Source organism: Lontra canadensis, unplaced genomic scaffold (assembly GCF_010015895.1).
Source record: "Lontra canadensis isolate GAN:19392208 unplaced genomic scaffold, GSC_riverotter_1.0 scaffold96, whole genome shotgun sequence".
NCBI classification, from domain to species: Eukaryota; Metazoa; Chordata; class Mammalia; order Carnivora; family Mustelidae; genus Lontra; species Lontra canadensis.
In genome coordinates, this window is record NW_022631090.1 from 4,244,132 (window position 1) to 4,264,761 (window position 20,630).

Below are 20,630 nucleotides of genomic sequence, written 5' to 3' on the forward strand. Positions count from 1 at the left end.
TAAGAACAATGCATGATTGTGGCCTGGCCTTGGAGATTCAAGTGGCCCTTTGTGGCCAAGGAGAGGTTCCAAAAACCTGTTTCAAAAAATAAATCTCCAATGTCTTTTAGTCCCCATAGTGACTTGGGTAGCAAAAGAGGTCATTCAAACCCCACTGTCCTGGGGCAGCTATCCAGAGATGTATCTTGGCATAGATGTTTTGGAGGTAGGCTGATCTCTGAAAACCCTCTCATCAGTGTGCTAGAGCTCCTCTGGGGTACATAGGCATGCTTGTTCCCTTGTCCCAGGGAGATGTGTTTTTTTTTTTTAAAGAAAAGCTACTTAGAACCATATCTGAGGGGGATTGAGGGCATGTCCTGCCATTATTAAAGGGACTAAAGAAGTAGATGTCATTTTGTCCAAGGCAAGCACTGCATTGGGGCTCTAAGACTTGGGCTGGTTGATTCAAAGAAGGATCAAGGGGGCTCAGACCTCTTCTATTTTCCTTCTTCTTAGAACTATACATCCACTTTAAGGTTCCTTGTTTCCTTCCAATTGAGGAGGAGAAGCAGGAAGAAGAGAGAACTTCCTGAGAAGTAGGGTAAGCCCAGAAGGAAGACTCTTGGACCCGAACTAATGAATAAACCTTCAATCCCGCCCTGGTTTCTGCCATGGAAGGCCACAGGAGCAAGCAGCACACACAAGAAGGTGAGTATGGCATGTAGAGCACATAGCTTGCTATTTTAGTGCAAACGCAAGGAGCCAATGTTTACCACCAGCTGAGGTGCATTTTAGTTATGAAGCCCCTTGTTTATACCTGGAAATTGTCCCCATTGGGGCAGGATGGCTATGGGAACATTGTGGGTGAGAACCACCACAGCAAGACCAGGTTATTCTCTCTAGCTAGCCTCTCTCCCATATTTTAAAAGAAATCATTGCCAGTGAATGGCAGCCACAGTCATTCAAAAAATACTGAAAAGCCATCTCAGAAATTTATGGGGAACAAAGCTATGGTTCTAGTTCTTCCTTTCTTTCCCTGCTCTAGGAACAAGAATCATTTCCCTCAGCTTCTGAAGACCCAGCCAATAGGAGATGTGATGAGGTGAGCTGACAGGGGAAAATCAGCCTTCCCCCATTTCAGCTGGATAGGGCAGGAGCTCAGAGAGCCAAGCGCTCCTCAAGGTGGGACAGTGATCCTCTATGTTGGGTGGACAAGGTCAGGGACCTCATTGTTCCTGTGGGTCCTCAATGCCTCCTTCCCTTTTGGGACATCTGCAGTCCATGTGGATGGGAACCATATGAACACAGGGAGAAAGAGCTATATGAGATTGCTGGGTGGATTCCCCACTGAGCTCAGGGCAGCAGCATATGGCTCCAAGATGCAACATGACCCTGGGAAAGAATTCTCAGGAGTCTCATGGAAGGCAATACAGTTCAGTGGGAAAAGGCTCTGGAACAAGAGCCAATAGATGTGGGTTCTAATCCCAGCCCTGCCCCTAGCCAGCTGTGTGACCTTGGGGAAATTACCTCTGTATCTCATTCCTGGCCTGAAAAGGAGGAATTTGGAATAGATCATGTGATCCTAAGGTTCCTTCCAGCTAGAAAGCTCTATGATTCAATCTAGGCTAAAACTAAAGTCCTTAAGGACACAAAGCAGTCATGCTAATGGCTATCCTTTCCAAAACAGTGAAGAGAAAAGGAAATTTTCTCTCAATTTACCCCTAGTTAACACTACTTAAGAAGTTGTTCAGCCCAGCCCCATATATACATTTTCCCCTTCTTTGTCCCTATTTCTATTTCTGTAAGGGAGAAAAATCAGGAGGTAGGAACAAGCAACAGATGGATTGTGTGTGTGCGTGTACACGCGCGCGTGGGCATGCACGTGCGTAAGAGAGGAAGGGAGGATGGGGAGTGGTGGCAGATGCTTGCTGAATGACTTGATATTTGCTGAGTGTGCAGAAGGTAATACAATGGAACTTTAGTGGTAAAACCGGATTGGGCAAAATCTAGCATGAATGACAGGGGTGAAGGTGCACAGTTATGATTTTTTCTTCTGCTTTGAAAATGGGCTAATTTAAAATGCAATCGTTAAAGGCTTAGATTTTGGAACAAGACCAAGCCCCCTGAAGTGGCAGTACAGAAATGTTCTCTTATAATTGATTAAAAGAAAGATGGAAAATCTACTTTTATGATTGAAGACTGTTGGATCAAAGGTCACTCTCTGGAGAATGTGTCCATTTAGTACACCAGCGAGGAAATGCTCAGGAAGGTAGCACAGGGCCCAGGATAGGAGAGAATCTAAACTCCTCCTCTGGTCTTGCTCCTCACCAGCCTGTCTGTTAGCGGCCTCAGCCTCTGTCTCATCTTAAATGGAAGGAACTGGGCTAAATGAGATCTGGAGAGAGTGGAATCTTTGGGGGTCTGGCCTGAAGATTAAAAATAGACCTGCTACTCTCTCTATACTGCCCCTTCCCCCCTCCCCACCATCCCAAGTACCAGTTTTTCCCAATTAACTACAAATTGTTCTGGGAGGCACTAAGGAAAAACCTTGAGCTTCCAGAAGAAAGTAGGGAGTAAAGAAAATGGGCTCTGTCGTGGTTTCCAACAGGCCTACACATAAAGGAGAGAGGCAAAGAAAGTTTCTCATGATTTGGGGTTCTTTGGTGACCCATTGAACCAGGAATCAGTATTATTATCATCAGGACTTTTCTTGAGCCAAAGATATTTCTTGTAGCTAAGGTCCTCTGAAGCTTGTCTAGGGGTATCTGAGCTACCCCTTCCACCACCAAGTTCCCTTCCACATCAGCAATGCCACCAAGTTGCCACGGATCCGGGGTATCCTGCAGTATCTCCCAGTTGTGAAGCCACTGAGGGTATACACACACATACGCACACACCTCCCAAGCTCATTCCAGTTCAAGAGGAGGAACAACTGCAACTCCCTCAGGAACCAAACCACAGCTTGGCTTTGAGTGCTGCCCCTCACACACTATCCGAACAATTACAAAGAAATAAGGGGAAAAAATCTTCATATCTGCTAAAAGCAAACACAGAACTGGCATGCATGGCTTTCCCTTAAATTTAGTCATCTTTGCCGTTATGGGCTATGGTTACAGACAAAAAGCAGTGTTATGAACCGGTACCTCAAAGACTGAGAGCTATTTCGAATGATCAGTCCTTAGTAAAGAGAAATCCTTTCTAGCGTGAAAGACAAGTGAAAGGTCTCTGTGTCTTCAGTATGAAATATCAGGATCGCAGATAAAAAAGACTTGCTGAAAATATGCCGTAACATTTCCCTTAAAATATAATTAGAATGTCTGGTCCACGTTGAAATTATTAATGTAAGCATAACTGTTATAAAGTTATCAAAAGACTGATTCTATTGAATTGGCCTCTGCTACTCATTTTTGTTTCCTCCCGGAGGTTTCTGTTTGGCAGTGACAGCATGATTTCTAAACTATGTTATTCTTCTGCATTTTTTTTTTTTTGGTAAATTTTCTGCACGTGTTTTTTAGACAAAAGAAAAATCACCAGTTTATAAAAACGGAGCCTGAAGAGTTTGCTCCCGAAGTACAGACACGAAGTTTTATAAAAAGGATATTGGTTTTCTTGCTATAAAAAGCGACCAAAAGGTGTCAGACCTGAAAACAAATTCTCACAGTGTTTTCAGTGTTGGCTGTTTACAAGGCATTCAATAGAACAGAGACAGATGGATACCATACAGTTTGTGTAATAACTCGCTATGTTAGACAGCCTCCTAGAGGAATCGGGCATACGAAGTCCCTCACCGCCAACCCTTAATTGCTTATTGATTCCAAATTGCCCCACTGGAGAGCTCAGACAAGAAATTTGCTGTGCTTTAGAAATGCTACCAAAACGCCGACAATGTTTCTCAATTCTGCCTAGTCTCGTTTTCACTTGCCCTGCACCGGGGTCCTAAGCATCTGCTGTCAGAATTACAAATTGCTGGTGTTTCTCCCCCTTGACAGCCAGAACTGGTGCTAGACAAACTGGGGGCTCAGTCGGGAGTGAAGAGCAAGGCTGGGGAGCTGCCTTGCCACCCTCCCAGGATCTTCCAGCATTCTTGAGATCAGGAGACAAGGGGCACTTGTGTTTGTCACTCTTGGATTTGCCAAAGAGTGTCTTTCCCACATACGCATTTTCAGGGCTATGTATGTAAACAACCCTCTACAGAAGGAAGACTGTCGTGTATGAGCAAAGTGAGACGGGGGAGAAATAACGCAGGCGCCTAAGTTTTCAATAGAAAGGTCACGGACTAGCACATTTTGCATCCCCGGAAAGTTACCCCGAAGGATGGTTAATCGATCTATCTCTTATAATTGGTAACTGTGGATCAGTGGCCCAGAGGAGAAATCACAGGAACATAAACCCAACATATTACAGTGTGTTTTTAAAAGTAACAACAACGACAAATAAAAATTTGAAAGCACCAATAGCCCTGTTGGACCCTTGAGCAGAAGTACCCTATTGTAACGGTGAGCTTGGATTTGTACTCTGGACTCCGAACATTCTCGTCTTCACATGGAATCACCAAGTGAGTCCGAGTCATCCAAGGACAGAGGCAGGTACAGATCCTGTAAGAAGATAAGAGGTAAAGTTAACTCCTTTTCTTGACATACTGGGCTCTGAAATGGGCAACATCAGATGACTGGGTTGTTTTAATTAGTATTTTATCTAATTTTTATTTTGAACTAATGACAGATTCAGAGGAAGCTGATGTATCAGGAGGAATACTTGTGCTGATGTACCCTTCACTCAACTTCCCCCAGTGGTAACATCTTGCCATTTTCCATGCACTTGTGTTGCACGAATGTGTGCATAGTTCTATGCAATTTTACCACGTGTGTATTTGTGTGCCCATCGCCACAGCTGAGATACAGACCTGTACCCTCATCAATGGGCTCCCTCACGCTGCCCCATTTAGAGCTATAGAGCCCCGTCTCCCACATCTAAACCCCCCATGGCAACCAATGATCTGTTTCCCATCTCTACAGTTTTGTCATTCCGAGACTATTATATAAATGGAACCATACCGTATGTAACCTTTCAGGACTGGCCTTTTCCATTTAGCATAATTCTCTAGGGATTCATGCAAGTTGTTGCACATGTCAGCAGGTTCACTCCTTTATATTGCTGACAGTATTCCATGGTGCCATTATGCCACAGTTTGGTTAACTATTCACCCATCGAAGGGCATTGCGGGCTATTACAACTTAAGCTTGCCCTAAAAATTCTTATACAGGTTTTTGTATTAACATAAGTTTACGTTTCTCTGGGATAAATGCTCAAGAGTACCACTGCTGAGTCATACGGCCATTGCACATTAAGTTTGTAAAGACTGCAGTATTGTTTTCCAGAGTGGGGTACTCTTTACATTCTCATCAGACAAGTATTAGGGATCCAGTTTATCTACATCCTCGCCAGTATTTCGTGTTTTCTCTCCTTTTTATTTATCAAATCTTGGGGGTTTTAAGTGGTATCTCATTATGGTTTTAATTTGAATTTTCCTGGTGGTTACTGGTATTGAACAACTTTTCATGTTGTCTGTTTATTTGCTTATTTCTCTGTTTTTAGAGACAGAGTATGAGCAAGGGGTGGGACAGGGAGAAGGAGAGAATCTCAAGCAGACTCTACGCTGAGGAGGGAGCCTGACAAGGGGCTCGATCTCGCCATCCTGAGACCCGACCTGAGCTAAAATCAAGAGTCAGACACTTAACCAACTGGGTCACTCAGGCACCCCTCTTCAGGTCTTTTGTTCATTTTCTAATTTTTTTTTTCTTTCTTACTGTTGAGTTTTAAGATGTTTTTATCTTCTATGTATGTCCTTGGCTAACTCTGTGGCTTGCAACTATTTTCTCCCATTCTGTAGCTTGTCTTTCCATACCTTTTGCGTGGTCTTTGCCAAAGCAAAAGTTTTTAATTTTGATGAGGTCCAGTTTATTATTCTTTTTATTTTATAGATGATACTTTTGTTGTCAAACCTGAGAACTCTCTGCTTAGCCAAAGATCACAAGATCTTCTCCTAGGTTTCCTTTTTACCTCTTTTACACTTATATCTATTGTCCATTTTTTAAGTTAATTTCTTTTTTTCTTTTTAGAGTTAATTTCTGCATAAGACATGAGGTTTAAGTTAGGGGTCATTTTTTTGTTCTATGGATATTCAATGTTCCAGCACCACTTATTGAAAAGGTTATCTTTCCTCTTTTGATTGAATCAGCACCCTTGTCAAAAATCAGTTGTGCATATATGTGTCAGTTCATCTCAGGCTCCCAGAGAACTGCCAGGTCCTAAACAAATGCTTAACCCAGAAAATGTACCCCATCTGCCTACTTGCACCAGGAATTACAGTCCGTGGCTCCAATACTGCCCAAGACTTGTCTACATCTTGAGGAGATGGAAAGAGGACATGGCATTGGTTTTTCCCCACTGTCCTCAGAGCTGTATTTGGAGATACTTGTGATTCCTCTTGGACATACTTCACCCATAATCTAAATCAGCAATTTTCAAATCCCTGTCTCTGTCTCTCTCTTAATATCTCTCTCTCTTCTCCTTCTAAGTCCTCTATTTAAATGAGATTTTGTTTGGGAGCCCAATACATAAAATAAATACAAGTGTAGCTGTTGTAGTTGAATCAGACCTTGGGGGGGGGGGCAGAATCTCACCCATCTCCAAATGAAGCAGTTTGAAAACCACTGTTATCATTCACATTATCAGCAAGATACTAAAGGGAACCAAAAAATTTAGGGTCAACTCTGGATATTTAAGAGATCCTTCTTGGTATAATCTCTCTTAGGTAGAGAATTGTCCAAATAATTGGAGCATACAGCTTCTCCATGAGTCAGAGGAAAAAAAATGAAGATGAGGAAAAAGAACAAGAATAGGGAAGAGAGGGACTTATTTATCTAATAATGCTAAGAATGGTTTTTGCTATGGGGCACCTGGTAGCTTAGTTGGTAGAGGATGTGACTCTTCATTTTGGGGTTGTGAGTTTGAGCCCCATGTTGGGTATAGAGATTACTTGAAATTAAGATATTTAAAGAAATATTTATTTTTGCTTTTTTTTTTTTTTTTTTTTGCTTAGAAGGAGGGGGTAAGAAAATTTTCAGGCAGCTTCAATGGAAAGAGGAACAAAGTATATTCAGAAACCTGAGCTTTTGGTCCTGGAATTAGTACTACTGTGACATTGAACAAGTCTTTGAACCTTGGTGTCTTCATCAAGAAAATTCAGTATTGGAAAGGCGATATGTAAAGTCTCTTCCACCTCTTTGACTGTTATTTAGGACCCTCAAGGGACTACAATCATTAAAAAACAAAAGAAAGGCAAGTATAGCAAATAGACTCACTTCTCACCAGCCCGGCTTCCCTTCATGGTAAATCAGAGGCTCACAAACTTTTTTGTAAAAGGTTAGATAATAAATATTTTGTGCTTTCTTTGCTGGTCACATATGGTCTCTGTCATGCAGTCTTCTTTGTTTGCACTTTGTTTTACAACTCTTTAAAGATATTAAAAAACATTTCTTTTTTCATATTGGGGGGCCATCCCCAAACAACGAGGTCATAAGCAGTATTTGGCACCCTTGTTCTAAACTACCAAACACAATCTCTTATAAAACTGATAAACAGGAAGTGCAAGGCTGAGGAAACAATAGAAGTTCAATAAAAACTTGTAAAATTGAACTCAGGCAAAGTGGTACACAATCTGGTCACATCTCTGAAGGGATTTTGCCTCTCTTGTACTTGAATAAAGTGAAAATTGAATGTAGTCAAAAGTATCTTCGAGCTCTAGACTTCCAGAATGGCAAAGAAAGACTCTTTGAAAATCTGCTCCAACAGTGACACTGGAAAAATTGTTAAAACCAACATTTTCAGAACTCTGGAAATTAACCAAAAGTTTTCAGCAATCCAAAGAGTGTTTATTCAAGAAAAATGGCTGAATATAAGAATACCAAAATTTGTATTGCTTTAGCTTATTCTCTTTCCCTTCTCCCTCTCCCCAACTCCAAGGTAGCCTTGAAAGCCAACAGCCTCCCAATTCCAGTATCTGGAAAACAGCAAACTAGTAGTGAGATGGTGCAGAATGAATTAAGAACTCCCCCCCACAAAAATAAAGCCCCATTCGCAGAGAATTGTCACTATTTGGCCTGTTTCGTAGCTCCTTGGAAACTCCCATTCATAGACTCTTTATTTGACCTAATGCAGAGCACACTCACTGTGAGCCGCCTTTTCAGGTGTTTAAAATCACAGCTGCCTAAAGAAGAGGAAACTGTTGGGGCAAATGAAGCTGCTCCAAACATTAAAAGGAAAAGCTAGAGAATTCATGTTCATAGGAGACTTTGAAAAGTTCCAACATATTCACATGCTCCCAGGAATCTCTGTGACATGGCACATTTTCAAGACTGGGTGTATTCTGAGAAAAGACCTAAGAAGGTCCCAATCTCTCATCTCTGGTTGGCCTTGAGGCCCTGCACAAGCAGCAAATGAAGGCTAAGGCAAAATTATAAACTGCCTGAAAGAGCATTGAAACATGCCCACACACACACCCACACCCACACAACCCCCCCCCCACACACACAGCATCTAAGCCAAGGCAGGGAGCCTTATTGGATCAAGGCATTTAAGGAAATTTAGTAAAATTATCTTTCAAGAATGAAGGAGAAAACAAGACATTCTCCGATAAACAAAGACAGGGCATTCATTGCTAGCAGACATATACAAGAAATACTAAAGAAAAGCTTTCAGGAGGGAAATGAAAGGACAATGGACAGTAATTCAAATCTGCATAAGAAAGAAAGAACACTTGGTAAAGGTAAATACAGAGGTAAATACAAAAGACACAAGTTTATTTTTGTAACTCTTTTCTTCTATTATCCAGTTGAAAAGACAACTGCGTGGAATGGTAATTATATACGGGTGCTGATGGTCTTATTATGCATAAAGAGGTAATTTGTATGTTAATAGGAGCCCAAAAGGAGGGGAAGGGAGGAGGGTCAAATCCATACTATAGTAAATATTTTTATATTCAATTGAAATTAAGTTGATATTATTCCAAAATAGATTGCACTAAGATGTCAATTGTACTCTCCAGGGCAGCCACAAACATAACTCAAAATTCATTTAAAAAAAAAAAGGAGATTAAAATGGTACATTAGAAAAAACATCTAACACAAAAAAGAGCAAAAATTGAAGAATAAGGGAACCAAAAAACACAAGACATGTAGAAAATAACAAAATGGCAGATGTAATTTCTACCTTACCAGTAATTACATTAAACATAAATAGATTAAGCAACCAAATTAAAAGGTAGAGGTTAGCAGAATGAATTTTAAAAACAAAAAACAAACAAACAAACAAACAAACAAAAACCATGATCCAGCTCTCTGCTGCCTGAAAGAGACATAATTTAAAGACACACATAGGTTGAAAGCAAAAGGATGAAAAAAGACTTATTATGCAGATAGTAATCAAAAGAGAGCTGGAGAGCCTATACTAATAACAGGGGGAGAAAAAGCTGAACAACTCAAGAGAGCAGGCCAAATAAAGTCCCAAGCTGCCCCATTCCTTTGGGAAGGTACCAGTGGAAGGTGCTGGGGCAGGTCAAAATTCTCAGAAGGACGATAAGGGCAGAAATGCATAGGACAAAGACACAACAAGAAGCAATGTAGTATGGGAGACCTATATCCCAGGCCTATCCTGACTATTTAACGTCCCCTTACAGGGTCTTTGCTTCTATATCTGTAAGTTGGGGAAGATGTAGACTAGAAAATCTTTCAGTTTCCTTCTGGTTCTAAAATTCTCTAGGTCAGATCATTGCATTTTGCTTTTTATTAGTTAGACCAAAGCAAGAGAAATGAGCTAGACACTACCAAGTTCATGAACTCCTTGGGAATTTTAAGGGTCTTTTCATTATGGAGGCCACTTTGAGTCCCACCACACTGAACCCTGGGTTTCAGCATTCACCCTTGCTCTTGATTATTCATGTAACAGAACCTTCATTGTGGTTGGTTGGCTGGTGGAAATAATTATAGGAGAAGATTATGTCAGACTTATATTTCAGAGGAAGGCCTAGGGGTAGAATCAGAAGGAAACTGCTCCTGTAGGTGCTATGACTTGGGATGGATAAAGTGAGAGTCAGGCTGTGGAGGGAATCCATAGGATTAGGCTTGGGAATGAACTTCTGTAAGTCTGTCCTCCATCCACTTATTTCATATTCAAAAGATATTTTCTTGTGTGGGTAGAACAATGTTCAGGAAAAGGAATTATCTCAACTCTGTGTTTTTGTTGATCGATATGTAGAAATACAGAAACACACATATTGCTTAACAATACAAATAATTTGCACCTGAAATTCATTTGCTGAGTCCCCTGGAGCCCTACAGAACAAAATGTTTGTAACAAATACAGCTGTGCTGGCGATACTATTGCGTTAGAGAAAACAAAATCTTGGTTTCTGGTCCAAGGAGCTTATAGTCCAAAGGAAGTCAGAGAGGAGTTTTGAGAAACCTGGCTTCTGGTTTGGGTTTGCTTTTTCCCAAATGTGCCCTGCACTTTTCTGATGGTGTGGCTTTGTTCTTGTTGATTTATTATTATTATTTTTTTAATGATGGAATGCCCATTCTCTTCACCAGCCATCAAAAGCCTACCCAGGCTTTAATGCCCCACTTAAATGTCACCTAGTCTGCAACACTTTCCCCATCTCCCACCGTCCCCCAGGCAGAGGACTTTCCCACCCTTTTGTCCATTCTTGATTACACTACCAAAATCCACTTAGAATGGTGTCTGTGATTTAAGGATCAAGACCCTGCTTTATTCATCAAACTGTCTCTCCAAGCACTTACAGGACAACAGAAAAAAGGTCTAGAAACATAGAGGAAAATGTGTATTTAAATAATGTTAGTTATATTTTCAAATAATATGTCCAATATATTTCCCTCCGATCTCTGGATAACTTTGCAAGCCAAATGCCTCCACATTAAAGGCATGAGTGTAATCACTGATCTAGAAAACATTTTTAAATAAACAAAAAGGTTTCCCTATTTCTAGGCTTTTCAAACATCTTTAATGTGCTACCTTCTCCAAATTGTTGAACCATACTAGGGTTGTCTTTGCCCCCGGGACCCCCTTTTCCTCATTTCTAAAATGGAAATGCCACCTGCCTTATCTCTGTCACAGTGTTATCACAAGGGTAAATAGGAAAATGTGCAAAAGGATAAAGCAGTATGGAAATGCACAATGTTGTTCTCATTAACTATCCAAGGACTTACTTTGTGTCCATATTGTAGCACTTGAGTATGCGGACTTTGGCTAACCCCCTCACAGCTGCATTAAAGAAGATTCTCCATGAGCTGCTTAAGAGGGGAAGCCAAGAGGCTGATTACAGCTTAGGGCCCTGCCACAGCCATCAAAAGTTACCAAAGGGATGCTGGGACTTCAAGTTTGTTTCCAATTGCGCAGGAGGAAAGTCATGGCCTTGGCCACCTGCTTCCTGTCTCCACCATGACTCACACCTTTCAGGTCCACTTGGATTGGAGTTCAAATGAGAACTGCTTAGGCCCACTGCCCAAGGACCTTGATGGTGCTAACTAAAGCTCAGGTAACTATGTAAAAGGAGGAGCAAGAAGCTGAGTCCTGAGGCCCAGGAGGACTAAGCTAAGGTCATGAAATTTTTAGCTTACTCAGAAAAAACATTTCACCCTGCATCATTAGTAGGGTTAAGTATGAGGCTGTTGCCTCTGGATTGGATACACTAAGAGAGACACGACATTACTTCTATGACAATTCCACTCCAAAGGTATCATATGGACTTAACCACAAGGAAACATCAGACACATCTAAATCAAAGGACATTCTACCAAAGAACTGGGCTGTACTCTCCATTTCTATAATGCACCATCAAAAAGAAAGACTGAAGAACTTTTCTAGATTAAAGAAGACCAAAAAGATATAAAAACCACAGATGATGTGTGGTTCTGGATTGGATACTGGACCAGAAAAAGGATGTTACTGGGGCAATTGATAAAGTTTGAGTATGGGCTGTAGAGCATGTAATAGTGTCTTACCAGTGCAAATTTCCTGATTTTGATCATCATGCTATTGTTAGGACTGAAAATATCCTTATTGTTAGGAAATACATGCAAGCATTTAGAGGTAAAAGAGTATGATGTCTTCAACTTAGTCTCAAATGGTTAAAAAAATGGTGAAGTGTGTGTGTGTGTGGTGTGGAGAGAGAGAACACAAAAAAATAAAGTAAATGGGGCAAAAATCTAAACAACTGGTTAATCTGTGCAAAGAGTATACAGGACTTCTTTATATTTTTCCTGCAAATCTTACATAAATTTAAAATGATAGCAGAGGAAGAAGTTAAAAAGTTAGTAAAAAGTGTACCAAAATCCAAATAGCTTTTAAAAGTTTGCTTTTAAATCATATAGGAAATCATATAATGTTTATTTGCTTATTTGCTTTAAATCATAGGAAATCATATAATGTTTATTTGCTTCACTGTCATAAAAAAGAGTCATTTAAAAAATAAAAGTATACACTGGAAATCCCACAGTGAGGCTCTGACAGTGCCGCCACCTATAGCTTGTTCTTCAGTGGTTAAATTGGTTTGTAGAACTGAGTCAAAAGAAAATGGAACACCCACACAAAGTTTGCAAACCCAACCAGGAGAAACAGTTAACAATGCCAGCACTCACCTCAACAGGCTTATGGACAATGGGTCCTCAGCCTAAATGAACTGAACATGTCAACTGTGAAGCTGAACGACTCAAGAAAGCAGGCCAAATAAAGGCCCAACTGCCCCATTCTTTTAGGAAGGTGCCAATGAAAGGTGCTGGGGAAGATCAGTCTTCTCAGAAGGACAGCAAGGACACAAATGCATAGGGCAAAGACACAGCAGCTTCTGCTAGAGAGTTGAACAGCTGAACTAGGTTACTCCCCATCTTGGAGTGTCCATATTAACAAGCTTTGCCCAGAAAAATAACTGAGTAGTTTTCATCCATGCTACAACCTCTAGGTAACACTAGCCATACAAACAGTGCAGCAGATCGTCCTTTGGGGAAACCAAATAGCTGAGCTGGACAATTAGAAGGTTCTGGTCAGGGTCAGTGCCAGAAACTGAAACATTACAGGAATGGAACAGGAAGTAGGGATAGTGAAACAGGTAATGGTCAGATTAACCAAGAAATAAAATCCTAATGTAGAGAAATGAAAATGGACGTTGGGCCGTAGTGTCCTATTACATGTTTAACAACTGACTTTGTGGGAGAAAAAACAACAGCCTTCGTGTGTAGTGTGTGCTGATTTCTGTGATGCAAATATTCCCATCACGGCTGAGTTCTAGGTACCAACATGGCGTCACTGAACAGGGAACAGGGAAGGGATGTGCACAATCAGCTCTCATGAGCTAACATGAACTAGCTCAGGTATACTGGTGGCGGTAACCTGAGCGCCAGTCCTATGTCTACCACCACCTAGCAATGTCACCCTAGTCACTTAACCCTCCTGGAGCTTCATTTCCTCACCTGCAAAAGGTCAACCTCACAAGATGATCGAGAGAATCAAATGAGAGTAATTTATCTCTATCTAAAATCTCTTTCAGCTCTGAACATCAGTGGTTCCATGATGGAACTGGCCACACTCATGGCCTTTTGCCTTTTTCCATCTCATATTGAATCTTATGAGCAGGGAGAAGACAAAAGAATTCTAGAGGAAGCTGCTCCAGAGTGTGGCTGTCGGAGCAGAAACCACGTTCATGTGGCCTCAGGGATGAGGTTCAAGGCTGTGACCACTCCCACTCCAGATTTTCTATACAGAAGAGATTCCTGGGTGGGAATCTGCTTGAAAAGTGGGGCTAATGAGTTTACAAACTTCCCTTATTTTAGCAGGATATTGATTTGGGATGACTTGGAGGTGTCAACTGTGCCCAGGCAGGGCCAACACGGTGTATATGTTCCCTCTCCTCAGCACTGATCCAGAGTCTGCCTGGGAATGAAGCATACAGAGGGAAACTTGGGTCTGTTCATATCTTGATGTCCAGCAAATCTAAAGGGAGTCACTCAGTGCTAATTTTCTTTAACTGCTGTCTTTGTCCCTTTTACCGACTGGTGCCTGGTGACATAAATTGCCCTCAATCTCCTCTTTTCTGTGCCTCTGAATTGGAGTGAAAAGCACTTAGCTCATCTTTTGAGACATCATTTGGGGACTCCATGAACTCAGAATGGGTATTTGGGACCTTTGTTACCTCTTCCTTTTGGGTAAGTGTAACTGGAAATAGGTAAATGTGAGGGTGGGCAGTCAGAGGAATAAATGAAACTGACTGGAACTTTGGGCCCTGCTGTGATTCCCAGAGCTTCGAGCTCAAGGACCAGAGGAAGGGAAATTTTGGCCTTGACGCATTGCTAAAGTAGCTGGCTGAGCAGACCCTCACCCAGCCACTCAAAGAAGTTGGAGTGCAAAGAGGTTTAGTAAGGTATAAGAGACATAATACCTTGTGCTTCCGGAGGCTGCCAGGACTGGTGGGCGTGGAGATGGGTGACTGTTTAGACTTGGGGGTAGAGAGCTGGCTGCTGGAGGTCCCGTTTGCTAGCCCGAGGCAAGAGAAAAGGAAGGGATAAGAATCAACAGCATACAAAGGAACCAGTTTTCCTTCCCCTCCAAAGACACTAAGAACATTCAGGCAAGGTACACAGACAACCAAGTGATTTGATGAGCTGAACAAAGGTGAGAAGAAACACATTCCTCAGAAAGGCCAGAACTACAATCCTCAGTTAATTAGATCCTGCAGCAGTGCAGGGCTGTAATCCTCCCACCTCTCCCCTGAGTGCTTCCAATTACAGGGCTCTGGTACTTTTCAAATCTTTCTCATATATTCATTCCCAAATTTGACCCTAACACCATCTCCAAGAGGTAGTCTGGGAACACATGATTTTGTTTCAATGTTACAAGGCAGAAAAAAAGTGAGGCAAAAGAGGTTCTGTGCCTTACCTTAAAGGGGAAGGGACAATGGGTGACTGAGACCAGGGATACATCCCCTCTGGTAGCAGCTGATGTGGCAGGTACAAGACAGCCCCATGGTCAGTCTCTCCCCACTCTCTCTTTCCCTGCTCACCTCCCCCCACCTCCCCCACCCACCGGGCCCCACTCTCTCTTCCCTGCCTCATCCTGGCTGAAAAGAACAGAAGGAAAGGAAAAAGAAAGGGAACTACTCAGGAAGAAGAATAGAAAAGAAATTGTGTGAGACTCTAAAGGCCTGTAGACCAAGATGGGCAGAGGAGGGAATAAAAAACGAGGGAGAGAAAGAGATCAGGAGTGGAGAAGGGAGATGAGGAAGAGGGGGATAAGAGGTTAGGAGAAGAAAAGAATGAGGAAGTTTGAAACCAGGAGAAAGGCACAGAGACTGAGGAAGGCAGACAGCCATGGCCAGAGTCAGGGTGCACCCCCATTTCTCTCTAGGCCAACAAAAGGCTGGAAGAGAGATGGTTAAGTATGTAACATTTTGATATTCCATTGTGTTTGCAAGTTGTTTTTATATTCCCTTTGCTAATGAGCTTTTTCAAGATCTAATCATGTGAAAAAAAAAATGCAGGGCATGGAAATGAAACAATTAAACAGCTTTTGAATGGATTCGTGTTTAGACACCTCATGTTATTTTTTTTTAATCTAAAGACCAACATTGTTAATCAGAGATATTCTGAAACAATCTTTAAAAATAAAGGGATTTTTAAAAAATATCCCAAAGCATGTGGGGGCAGAGGGAGAGGAGGAGAGAAACAAGAAGGAAGGGCAGAAAGAGAGAGATAGAATAGAAAATTCTGAAAGTTAAGCAGGAGGATGGCCTGAGAATGTCACTTAAACTATTGTATCGTGAATATTTCCTGAGGATATATAGTTCCTCTCCTCCACATAGGATAATGTTTTCCTTAGGTTCCGGAACCTGTGTATCAACTGTAGAGATGGAAGACACACAGTGGGGAGTTTGCTAAGTCTATCCAAGTGCAAGTAAGCTAAAAACTGGGCACATAGGTATCCACTGTCTGGCTTGAACTGTGTATTAGTGAATGCCTCTCTCACCCACTTACGGAGAGGTCTTTCTCCCTCTCAGGCCTTCCTGAAAGTCATTCATTCATTTAGCCAGTGGTTACAGGGTGCTTTCTCTAAACCAGGCCAAGTATTAGACATTGGGGTTTCAGAGATGAGTAACTCACTTCCTGTAGTGACCCAAGCAAGAATATGGTGGGCTAAGTACTACAGCAGACCCACGCAGGGGGATTATTAGACCCCAGGGAAGAGGCTTTGAAATCAGGGGACTGGGAGGCACACAGGAAGAGGTAATGCCTGAAAAAAAAAACAAAAACCTTGAAAGATGACTCTGGAATAATGGGAGAAAAATCTGTGGAGACAGAAAGTAGATTAATGGATGCCAGGGGCCAGCCAGGGTTGAAGTGGGTAGTTGGGGAGAAATTAAAAGTGTCTGCTACTAAGTACAGAGTTTATTTTAGAGGGATAAAGGTGTTTTGGCAATTGTGGTGACCACTGCACAACTCTATGGCTAAACTAAAATCCATTGAACTGTACATTCTAAAGGAGTCAATTCTCATGTGAATTGTATCTCAATAAAGCCATTATGAAAAGATGAATTGGAACTCCTTAGGCAAAGGGCAGAAAGGGTATTCTATTTTTTTTTTCCAGAAAGGGTATTCTAGCCTTTAAGATTGTACCAGTAGGGGAAAGGACATGCGAGTGTAAAAGAATACTGTACATTTATAGAGTACAAATAGCTTAAAATAGCTCAAAAACAAGGTGCCAATAGTGAGTTCCAGGACATGAGATGGGAGATGACTTGGGCTGTGGGGCCCTTTTGTGGGGCCTTCTGTTTGAGTTTCACTTGTGAAAGAAATCTGAGAGTGCTACTCCCAATTTTGCATTTTAAAACTACTACTCCGGTTACTGTGATAAAGTTGGGGTCGAGTGGGATGGGCTCAGGTAAGGGTAGAAACAAAGAGACTGGTTAGAAGACAATGCACTAGTCCAGGGGCCCCTGAGTGGCTCAGTCAGTTAAGCGTCTTCCTCTTGATTTTGGCATTGGGCTCCACACTGGGCGTGGAGCGTACTTGGGATTCTCTCTCTCCCTCTGCCCCTCCCCCACTCTCTTTAAATTCTTATTTAAAATAATTTTTTTTAAAGAAGACATTGAATGAGTCCAGGTGAGAGGGGATGATGACTTAAAGCAATGGAGAGAGAGAGAAGGGACAAGGCAGAAGATAGAGATCTAGAGGAGAAATAAGCTTAGAGTGTTATGTGCATGCACTGATAAGCCATGCCAAGAAGAAGGTGATCTGTGCCAACCATCATGGAGATATTGGGTGCTAGGCTTGGCCAGGGCACTAGGCTTTCTGGTGAATGAAGGAAGCGCTGTGGAAAAGGCAAGAGTGTGTGGAGCTACAGTGGGGTACAGTAGTCCATTACAGGAAAAATAAGGAGTTGCGGGGCCACCTACAGTGCCTGAAGGCCTCCCTAGCAGGACCTGACCTGTAGTATACAAGATAAAGAACAATCTTGGAGATCGGTCTGAGCTGACATAATGCAAGTCTTCCCAAAGAGCCCTGACCTCAACCATGGTCTCACAGATGTGGGCATCCCCAGGTAAGTTCTGGCATTTGGTTCCGTGGGATCGACGTATCCTTTGGCAACAACGGATTGTAGGTCCCCAGCATTTGTCAGCCATGCTACACAGTGGTGGTGGCCATACTCTCCATGTAAAAATGATCTTTTTCACCTACACTCTTATCTAACTGAGGGTGAGCCCACTGGTCTTGCCAAAATGGAGAAAATTGTGAACCACAAGCATGTCTGTAAGGGAATTTCCACCCACTTGTTGGCCATAGACCTGCACAGACAGGTTCTTGTGCAACTTCCAGTACTTTTCTCAATATTTTTGGAAACTCTCTCCCTCAAACACTTTAGAGGTAATACATAAATCCATATGTTATCAATACCTCTCTGTCTAGTCTCTGTGTATGTGTCTATGTTGATTCTCTGCCACTCCCCGACTAATTAATCTTAAACTACCTATAATAAAAGTCTTTATTTTGTCATCCACATTCACCAAGCATTTTGAAAATCAGTTTCTTAATACCTTAACTGCCACTCACTTCAGTGTTGGAAAATGCAAACACTTGCCCAGACTTCTTTCACCCCACCAGACGTCCTGATAGACTAAAACCCAAAGATGGACATGAAGACATGAGAGAATGTAGACAGACACACACAAGCAGATGTAAGTCTTCACAAGCTGAAAGAGTCCCTATGTTTACAGACTAGATTAAAAATACATTCACACGTGGGAAAAAATACCTGGGAGAGTGCTATTTGATATGGACTCTAAAGCCAATTCATATAAATGTCAAGTAAGAGAAGGAGCAGGAAAAAAGTGCAAATAGGGTCTGAAAAACTGTGCACAGTCTGACACTGGCCAATCCACATGGACGGCCATGACAGTTCATTGAGACAGTGGCCAGAAATAACACCACTCCTTGACATCTGTTATTGTCCTTCATTCTTCTTTACTAAATACCCTCAGCTCTTGTCTCTGAGCTTCTGATTCTCAGCTGCAATTTGGGGATGCACCCAAGGAGACTTTGCCCCCTTTGACTTATCTTTCTCCTTTCCCTGCTCAGAACTACTGTCTTCTCTCACTGTGGTCACTTTTATTTCCTTTTTTTTTCTCATTGTATAGGGCAGTTTTTTCTATATATAACAAGGTACATCGAGGACTTCTCAGTCTCCTAGGCCATATTATGAATCTTATCAATAAAACACAAGATAATATTTAGCACTTATACAGTGTCTGATAGGCCAGCACTCACTGTGCATGCACACACCCACCCCCCCCAAAAATACAGTCTCTTTTAGTTGTATTTTCATTTCCAATGAGGAAAGAGAGGCTTGTTCTAGTTGGAGATAGTAAAGTCAAGATTTGAACACACATCTCTCTGATTCCAAATCCTACGTGTGTTTCGGTTTGGTTTTGGTTTTTGCTCCACCACTCTTGCTTTTATAAATGAATTGATTCTGGGACTCCTTCCTATGTCCTATGACAACTTTCTGAGGGAGGAAAGAAGGGGGCAGAAAAGTTGTGGTAGAGAAAAAAGAGAGGAATAGGACAAGGTAGAAATAGACACCAGAGCTTACATACATCTACCATATTTTATTCTACTTACCTAGTTTAGATCAGAAAGGAGGACATTAGGAGAAGGAAGGGAAAAATGAAGGGGGGTGGGGAATCAAAGGGGGAGACAGACCATGAGAGACTATAGACTCTGGGAATCAAACTGAGGGTTTTAGAGGAGGGGGGGTGGGGGGATGGGTGAGCCCGGTGATGGGTATTAAGGAGGGCACATATTGCATGGATCACTGGGTGTTATATGCAAACAATGAATTATGGAACACTACATCAAAATTCAATGGCGTACTGTATGGTAACCGACATAACATAATAATAATTTAAAAAAAAGATTAGGAAGTATTTAGCAAGAAATTTCTTTTATTTGCCAAAAGGACTGGGTATGATAGACAATGTCATGAAACAGTAGCAGACAGAACAGCCAGCATGGCATGTAACTTCTGTCACACCACACGTCACATCATTACTCCCTTCAGCTGCAGCCCCTCAACTATGCAGCACAATGGCCAGGCTTGGCTTGGCATACAGTCTTGTCTCCCTAGCTTCTCTGAATCATTATGTCTGTCCTTGCCCCAGTGGTCATCTTCAAAACCTTGGCTCTCTCAGAATGGAGCAGGATGAACCCAAACAAAAGATGGCTGGTCAGGTAACTAGGCTGATGTACCTATTCACAGAGATTTACGTGTATGGTAGAAAATGGGTTCCCAGGAGTGAGGAATAAGACGGGTTGAGTTAGTTCCCAAAGAACGAGGAGAGAGTCTAATTTCTGGCATGGGCAGCCAAGGACAGAGTATGGTCACCAGCCAAGCAGAGTTGATCCTGAGCTCCTAGACTATGGATTCCCTTGTTTGGAGGCTGAATTGATCCCTGGAAATTGGGATGCAGCTGTGTGTAAGGTGGGTGTAAGTAGTCCAGGTGTGGCAATTATAGAACTGTCTGGGCAGCAAGTTAGACAAGTCATTATACTTTATGGATTCAAGTTTGGATGGCCGGAGTGGCACAGAAAAGAAAGGGGGGCGGTGCTTGGCATCTGCTTTTTACCTAACCTTTGCCAGGAGACCAAATAGATAATGCTCATTCACTTAGCTCTGGCTTTTCCTCCTATTCTAATCCCAACACTTGACCTCAACTCAAAATCAAGCCTATTGGTTTTGGTTGGATGTAATTTTGAAACATTGCTCACTAAAAATAACCCCACTCTAAAAAAAAAAAAAAGCCATGACAATAATTTAAGAGCTGTCTTAACAATTGCGGTTGTAGTTCTACAATTGTTTTCAAACCATTTTACCATATGAATATGAGTTCACATGATTCTCCTGATAAACCCAAGAAATGATGGCCAGGAATTAGTGGTCTCCTTTTAATCACAAGAATATAGAGGTTCAGAGAGAGTAGGACTTGCTTAAAGGGGAAAAATTGCTTATCTTCAATGGATGATGGCCTCTGGGGT

The 20,630-nt window shown here is 41.9% G+C and overlaps 1 protein-coding gene across 6 annotated transcripts in view; it reads right to left on the reverse strand.

The window, feature by feature from the left end:
- Positions 1-2,271: 2,271 nt before the first annotated feature.
- The window catches only part of DCX (doublecortin), a 114,919-nt gene continuing 96,560 nt past the window's right edge, over positions 2,272-20,630 (reverse strand). For 4 of the 6 annotated variants that reach the window (XM_032837101.1, XM_032837100.1, XM_032837102.1 and 1 more), the window contains exons 6-7: positions 14,483-14,580; positions 2,272-4,574 (exon numbers count right to left, since the gene is read on the reverse strand). In XM_032837101.1, the coding sequence (XP_032692992.1) occupies positions 4,518-4,574; positions 14,483-14,580 (155 nt within the window). In that variant the 3' untranslated portion in view covers positions 2,272-4,517. The remainder of the gene's footprint in view (positions 4,575-14,482; positions 14,581-20,630) is intronic. The other 2 variants (XM_032837104.1, XM_032837105.1) reach the window with 2 other exon arrangements.